The sequence below is a fragment of the Papilio machaon genome, chromosome W (genome assembly GCF_912999745.1).
Source record: "Papilio machaon chromosome W, ilPapMach1.1, whole genome shotgun sequence".
NCBI lineage: Eukaryota > Metazoa > Arthropoda > Insecta > Lepidoptera > Papilionidae > Papilio > Papilio machaon.
The window spans coordinates 3,459,200-3,468,098 of record NC_060015.1 but is presented as its reverse complement, the minus strand read 5'-3'; the positions used below and the strand labels follow the sequence as shown (position 1 = coordinate 3,468,098).

Here is an 8,899-nt window from a genome sequence, read left to right as displayed (position 1 = left end):
ATAACTATGTCAAATTTCACGTTAATCAATTCGCGCAATTTCATTAAAAAAAAATTCGCTTCATGTTAAATAAATTAATGTAAAAGGTAGAATAGATTTAAGATGTTAAATGTTTGGAATTTTTTTTTTCTTTAAATCAATATTTTTTTTAAATAGAAAAGAATATATAAAATAAAATCTTCAACAATATTGACTACGGTTACGCATTTTGATAAATCTAAAGCTATTTAACTATTTTGTGATGATAGTTAAGGTGTTAACTAAAAAAACACCATGAGCTTTCTACTACGAACAAGCACGAATTTTTACTAAACTGAAAAAAACCACTATTAATATTTAATTTAAAATATCAAAAATGGAATAAACAGGTTTAAACCAGTAATTGACAAATAATTTGACAGAAAACAGACTGCAAGACGCCAAATAGTACCTGATTGACTTGGCACATCGGGACTAAGAATTCATTTATAGGCCATGTGCCAACTCAAATCAAATACTATGCAGAATTGAAAATTAACATTAGATCATAGTTCATCTTTCGTTTTAGCATGTGACATACAGAAACGTTCAAAATCTTCTGCAGATCTATCTCCATCATAATCAGCTAATAAATTACCATTTGAGTATATTTTGAATGTAGGCAAAGTTTCGATCTTGGCGTAGTCTGCGACTTTTGGATTATCGGAGGCTTCCACCGCTGCGACTAGGACAGGTCCACCGATTGACTTCATTTTAGTCGCAAGTCTACTGTATACCGGCTTCACTGTCGAACAATGACCGCACCCTGGAAACATTTAATAGATCATTTAAAAAAAAAAACATAAAACCGAAAAAAATAGACAAAATATTGAACTCTCACTCTTCAGAATCAATCAAGTTAAGATATACATGGCCATTAAAAATAACTCTGTCGGTCGGTAATAATATAGAAATTATAAATTGAACAAAAAAACTATAAATTTTAAATTAGACTGAAGCAATAAATCAAAAATTCTGCAAAAAAAAAACATTTTTCCAAAAAAAAAAACTTACATGTAGCATAAAACATGATAAATGTGGGTGTTTTTGAGGCTATAACTGAATGGAAATCGTCATCATTAATCATCTGAACATTAATACCAAAGCCCGCCTCCTGACTTGTCTTCTTCTTCTGCGAAGTCTCATGTTTACCCCGCTGACTGTTAATGAATGTTATGAAATCTTCTTTCTGAAATAAATAAGAAAAAATTGATTAAGATGTCACATCAACCTGTCCTTATACCTATGGAGGGTCGGCACAGTATGTACTACTCCTCCATACATCTCTATCAGCCGTCATATCTGAATTAACCCCCTTCTTACGTATATCCTCTTTCACAGAATCCATCCATACTTTCTTTGATCTTCCTCTACCTTTATAGCCATCTACATTTAATAATTATAGACTATCAATGTCATTATAGACTAAGAAAGCTATAAAGCATGGTAAACTGTCAAATTTTTTGTAACATTTTACATGATTACCAAATGAATACGAGGCTATGTTCAAAGGTTTTGTCCATGTGTATTTGAAGAATGTTGATCAAACAGATTTGACAAAAGATTGTTTATTGAGCACTAACTAATATTATAAATTCGATAGTTTGGACCAGTGATTGTCAAACTTATTTCTTTCACCGCCCCCTTTGAAAATCAATTATATTTCAGAGCACCCTTAATTTTTATTCAGCCCTAAAACTTAGAAACTACAATTTCATTACTTTAATTAATTTCAATGCCCCCCATTTTTTGGGCCTCTTATCGCCCCCTCCTAGGTATCAAACGCCTCCAAGGGGGCGTTATCGCCCACTTTGGGAAACACTGGTTTAGACAGATGGATGTATGTTTGTTAGAAGGTATCTCCAGAACGGCTCAATAATCTTCATGAAATTTAGCATTAATGTAGAACATAGTCGGGAAGAACACACAGTCTACTTATTAAGTTTTTTTTTTTATAATTCTGCGTGTAGCGGATGACAGCTAGTAACTATATACAAAAATTACCTTCCGTCCTCCGGTGTAATCTTCGACTAGTTTATTGAAGTAACTGAAGTATTTAATTGTAGGATATCCTCGCACTTTGTAATCAGAACATAGTTGTTGTTCAGTTGTACAGTCAACTGCACCAAACACAACTGACAATTCATCGGAAAATGTTTCCGCTGCTTCAGAGAATTCAGGTTTCGTACTCTTGCAGTGTCCACACCCTGGTAACAAATGTGTCCCAAACTTTATAGGTTATATCTATACATATAATAAAATTATACATATCTATATATATAAAAGAAAGTCGTGTTAGTTACACTATTTATAACTCAAGAACGGCTGAATCGATTTGACTGAAAATTGGTGGGCAGGTAGCTTAGAACCAGGAAACGGACATAGGATAATTTTTACCCCGTTTTCTATTTTTTTTAATTCCGCGCGGACGGAGTCGCGGGTAAAAGCTAGTATATAAAAAATACACATGATGTTTTAACGACGCTAATAATGAAATATCAATTCATTTAAAATTTCTGTCTGTATTATGTATAATATGTCTGTCCGCGAGGCCGCGTTTGTTACGTAATATTCAGAACAGCTGGACCGATTTTGATAGGTATTTAATGAGAAGTTAGTTAATGAATCGGACATTACATAATAGATTACTGCAAACAATATAATCTAGTTCAAATTTATATCTAAATTATAGAAACAAATATTGATGAATGTCATTTCATTCATTCTTTGCCGGAGAGTCTTTCACGCACTTGTTTAAAACTTATTTAATCAGTGCCTTTGTATTTTCCTTTTATATATAAACACTCTTCTATATTTGCAATTTTTTTTATTTATTACCTATGTTTAAAAAGAAACTTACATGGTGCATAGAACATTATTATTGCATGTTTGATCTTCCGGAGGGTATTTTTGAATGTAGATTCACTGAGATGTCTAACTTGTCCTTCCTCTTCAGACCAGGGCTTTTCTGGTGGAGGCGGAGGCGGCGGCTCTTGAGGATTCTACATAAGTAAACAACTCACTTTACTAAATCTCATAATTTTAACAAAATAACTAATAAAGTTAAATATAGTATTGGCATATATATGCTTCAATTTAATTAATTTCAACTGTTATACATTGATATGATAATAATCATTCAAATGCTTTCAAAATAATTTCAAATGCTACCTTTTTTCATATTTATTAGTAGAAAGAGGTTATTTTACCTTGATAAAGTCCACAATTTGTTCCTCTTGTCTGGCATGTCCGGCATCGTACTTGTATTGACCTTTGTTGAAGTACTTTAGTGTTGGGTAGCCTTTAACACCGAAACGCATAGCCAAGGCTGATTCTACAGTCGCATCTACAGCGGCTAAAACGCCTGGGATCTAAAGCAAATTATTTTATAAATAAACCACTGGTCTATTCTTTCGTTCAGACATTGTTAAAACACTTTAATAGTAAAAGTTTTTTGGAAATTACTCAACTACTTTTGAGTTACGTCGTTACCAAGATGGAATAATTTCCATTTATGATGTTATTGTACATATAAAAGAGCAATATCAGTTATGTATAGCCTGATCAGAAATATATGAAACTAATTTCTTTATGCACATTAGAAAGTGATGTAATAAAGAAACCAAATATAACACCCAAGGGCAAGGATTTTTAAATTTGTGGTTAGTCTATAAAATTTTAAAAATATACTTTGTAAGAAATAATGATGTTATTCAAAATTCATATACATCAAAATTACCATAGTTATAGAGCATAACAAATTTAGTTATTCATGGTACAAATTAAATTTTCTATGCGATTCGAATCTCTAATAGATTAATTATAATCCAATAATCAAATGTATTTATATAAAAAGTTTGAATACAATACATTTTCGTTATTTATCCTTGCCGCTGCTTTTTCAAACTCCGGTTTGATTCTTTTACAATGTCCACACCAGGGTGCGTAGAAGACCACTAAAGCATGTTCAACATTCGCCAACACACTGTCGAAAGTGTCAGCTAGAAAATAAATCCATTGTTAGACATACTATTAATCATCATCTCCTTAACCTTGTCCCACCTATGGTCAGTGTACCAGGTTTCCGTCCTCTAAATCAATCTCTCTGCCGTCATCTCCATTGTCACCCCCTTCTTGATCTTGTCACCTTTCACGCAACCCTTTCATCTCTTCCTAGGCCTACCTCTACTGGTGTACCTCCACACTCATACTTAACGTTGTCTTTGCCACATGCGATTCTTCCGTCCTCATAACATGCCCATACCACGCTAACCTTTTACTTCCCAATTTTTCTACTACCTGTGCTACTTTCAGACTTCCTCTAATGTACTAATTTCGTATCCTCTCTCTATACTCTTGTTACTCCACACATCCATCTTAACATTCGCATTTCCGCCACATGTACTCTCTTCATCTGTCCCTTTAACAGCCAAACATTTGGATCCATACATCATGACAGGTCTTACAATGGTTTTGTAAATTTTCCCCTTTATTTTGAGGATTAATATACATACTATTAATATTATAGGCCAAATTTAATTATTAACAATGTTAAGTCGGCCGTGAAATTCCACTGCTGACACATTTGTAAATAAACATACATTCATACCTCTTATTCTCTTAAAACAAAAAGAGATAACATACATGTCTTTATACAGGTGTTACAATGTTGGAAACTCACAGTATATCACATACAAAATACATAGTATATAAAAGAAAGTCGTGTTAGTTACACTATTTATAACTCAAGAACGGCTGAATTGATTTGACTGAAAATTGGTGGGCAGGTAGCTTAGAACCAGGAAACGGACATAGGATAATTTTTACCCCGTTTCCTATTTTTTTTCCGCGCGGAAGGAGTCGCGGGTAAAAGCTAGTTATTTATATATAAGAATAACTTACGATACTGAGATGTATGGAAAACAAAATTTGATATGTTATGTTTAAAACAATATATTACATTTCGATTCCTAAGTATTTTACAAAAATGCATTGTAATATCTAATTAAGGGATTTTGATTATCAAGTGACAAAAAGAAGGTGTCATTAATGACATTTCAGAACAAAGAGTTATTAATGTGATGCAAGAGAAAAATAAACCAAGTTCTGAGTTTGTTTCTGCCAGAAAATATACTTTCGTAAAGAAAATTATACAAGATTTTAACTTTGAGGTCAGTTAAATTAGAAAGCACTATATTCAGAAATAGCTTAATTTAAATCATTAAACAAACTAATTTACCTGTTAAATGCACAACATCTGAATCCTGCGACCAACTTTCATCATCTACTTCCCTTTTCTTTTGATGTACTTGTGAGTTTGGATCTCTCATGAAATCAACTATTGCTTGATGTTTGTTGTCTCCATTATACGGGAAACGAAACTGACCCTTCCTGTAAAATAAAATGTTATAGTAGTATATATCTAGCTAATCTTACTAATATTATAAATACAAATGTTTACATGAATGGATGGATGGATTGATGGATGGGTAGATAGATGTATGGATGGATGTTTGTTTCAAGGTATCTCCAGAACAGCTAAATCCGATCCGATATAACTGAAATTTGATTTGATGTAGAACATAGTCTGAAAAAACACACAGGCTACTAATTAAGTTTTTTTTTAATTCGGTGCGGACGGCGCCGCGGGCGCCAGCTAGTCTAAAATATGATGAAGTGTTAATAATATTAAAAATAATATACTTGCTCATAGTATAGAAGGGTGGGGAATCCAGTGATATTGTATTGTTGTCTTATTCTTGAATTTCCTGGCTTAGCAACATCAATAGCTGCAAGTAATGCTTCACCCTAGAACAAATGTATAACTCAGTTTTATACAAAAAAATATATCATTTGTTACAGTGTCAGTATCCTTGTTCCCGACATTACCACAAAGAAAAAAAAAGTATGTAATAATAATAATGTAAAGCGTAGTGTGTAATGTGTATTCTGTGTATATTTACCTTTAAATCAGCAGCCGCAGCGACATACTCAGGTTTCATGGTCTTGCAGTATCCACACCAAGGAGCATAGAACATAATCAAAGACCTCTTATATGATGCCATACTCTTCTTCAAGAATTTTGTCAATGCCTGTAAAGTTTAATCTTTTACAGTTTGCAGTTAATATTGATTTCAATATAAAGATTAATTATTACTATAACATTTTTGATTGATGTGATTTTTCAAAAATGGCTAATCAACATTTTATTCTGTGAATTGTTAAGTCATTTTTTACACAATCCTATCACTTGATATATGTGTCTGAAAGTGTATTTATAAACACTTGTGCTTTTGTATATTACCTCGCCATCCTGGAGATGAAATATATCTGTCGCTTTCGGATCTTCCTCCCAGGGCAAGTCACCGGTAGGATCACGTAGAAAGTTACAAAAGGCAGAAACAGTCTCACCCCTATCATAGTCTTTGTGAAATTCACCATCTTTATAATATTTAATGTGATATGGTTTTTCATTGGTAACTTTTAATTTTTTGCATAATTTTTTGCCATCGCTGTAATAATGACATTCAAATTAAGAAACTAAATATACAGTAAATCTTCACAGACATATATTACTTAATGTAATATAGAAAAAATTGGGATGTTTATTGGCCTAAAAAAAAAAAGAATAAAAAAAGGCATAGGTACCCATATTTTTATGGATAAAATACATATACTGCTGCATATGTTTTTTATTAATACATTGAGAACAGCTAGTAAATAAAGCTAATCACCTGTTACTACAATCAATGGACACTAAAGTTGCTTTTCCTTTCATCGCATCTGCAGTCTCTTTGAAAACATCCACAATAGCCTGAGATGATTTTGGTTCATTAACAAATAAAACCAATACATTTGTTTTGGTTCTTAGTAACTTCTTGAATTCCTTTGTCATTGGTTTGTGTTATGAGATTGTTTTTTTGTTTCTTTGCATGAACCAATGTATGCATACATAAACACAAATATATAAACAGCTGTAAAGGAAATATAAAAATGTATTATACTAAACTTAAACTGTAAACACTAAATTGCCAAAATATTGTAATTGGTATTAACTTTAGATACTGTTCGCTGGTTTAAAGAATAATAAGTGTTAATTTGGAGCATCTTTTAAGCAAGCAAAAGTATACATTAATTTAAAAAAAAAATGAAACTGAAAGTTTCAATGTTTCATTCCAGTAATGTTTGTACCAGTGAAATGACAACAGTAACATTTTTTTTATATTTTTATTGAATAATTCGCAATGTCCAAAGCAAGTAACTACTGTATTATCTTACTTATATTTAAAATGCGAAAGTTTAGACATATGTTTTTTAGAAAGAATCTCCATAACAGCTCAACGAATCTCAATAAAATTTGAAATGCATGTAGATCATAGTTTGGAAGAACACATACTATTTAATTTTTTAAATCCCGCGCGGACGAAGTCGCGGGCAACAGTTAGTTTACTAATAAAACCTGCATTAATTCGCCACGCGGCATACTAAGCATAGAATTGACGAACTTCAAACAACATTCGAAATGTTTAATGTTTTTCATGAATACCCCAATTTCTTCGCAAAGCCACGCACTTATTTCAACATAAAAATATTAACGTTAATGAAACAAAACAATGACAGAGATAGTATTTTGTTTTAGATAACGGAGTATTTGAAAAATGTAAATTTTATATCACAATTGTGTCTGAAATATTAACTAATTCTAAATCTTTCCATTTTTTTAAACAGGTTCTAGTTAGCTTTTATTCTATTTTATTTATCTAAATGTTATAAAAGTTGTGTATAAATACAAACACGTAATGCCGGCTTTTTACTCACTTGTAATAAAAGTTGATATCGCATGATTTAACACAGCTCCAACACAATTACACGGCAATATTAATTAATGAAGCGAATAAATTGTAAGTAAGCACTGTAAAAAAGTTGAGACTTAAATGATATATTTTCCCAAATAAAGTTTTAGTTTTAACATTTGATTGACTTGCTGCATACAGGGAAGTTTTTAAGAGAGTAGTAGTGATGGGCGTTAGATTTATAAGGGGCTGTCGATGTCGACGTCCTTCCACCAGCGTTAGCAACTTGAAGTGGACTGACTATCGTACCAGGGGCGTAAAATTATCGTACATGGATCGAAATTATCGTATTTTTTAGGATAATGTCTATTATAGATAAATTAATCATATAAATTGTAATATTGATATGCATGCAAGTACTTTATAGTTTATCTTTTTTAAACCACCGCTGTCAAATCAACAGAACACTGAAACCCAAATGTTTTACACGTGGTACAGACCTGAACTGATTCCCTTTCCACTTTAAGTTCAATAAACGCGCCAAACTTAAAATTCACTTAGACAAAATTTCACTGTTCTCATGCAAGTTGGGTATGAAACACGTCAAAATTTTGTATTTATAAAGAAGAAATGGATATGAATGGGTGGTGAAATAATAATAATTAATAGGTTAGTAAGTTACAGAAAATATACAGCCACTGAAAAAATGTATTTGATAAATATACCTACTTGCCAATGATAACAATCACTCCGAGTGTATGATCAAAATTTTGCTGCTCTAGAAAATTACTTCTTTCTTCACTTAATTTGAATAATTCCGTTTGTCAGAGCGAATACGGACATATAATCATAATAATATAACGAAATAACTGCCAACTTTTCTACACAAAATATACGATACATATGAAGTGTGAACGTAATCGAAATATCGAAATATCGAACTTATATTCTCTTGTTCGCATTGGTAGATGCTATACTAACCAATAAGAAAGCGTGTACAGCAGGCGCTGGATAAAGTTACAGTATTGGCAGTGGTGAAACTTAGTAGAGCGGATCGTAAGGACCAATAGGAATAAAGAACTTGTATT

At 32.0% G+C, this 8,899-nt stretch overlaps 1 protein-coding gene across 1 annotated transcript; it reads right to left on the bottom strand.

Annotated features, from left to right (window-relative positions):
* Positions 1–349: 349 nt before the first annotated feature.
* On the bottom strand, positions 350–7,980 carry LOC123723157 (protein disulfide-isomerase A5-like). Its single transcript, XM_045685718.1, is given in 13 exon segments — positions 350–784; positions 1,033–1,207; positions 2,023–2,225; positions 2,879–3,020; positions 3,228–3,389; positions 3,889–4,019; positions 5,258–5,409; positions 5,726–5,826; positions 5,982–6,110; positions 6,323–6,530; positions 6,753–6,908; positions 6,910–6,992; positions 7,837–7,980. Coding segments are annotated over 13 exon segments (1,926 nt in total). The 5' UTR covers positions 7,861–7,980; the 3' UTR covers positions 350–524.
* Positions 7,981–8,899: the final 919 nt, after the last annotated feature.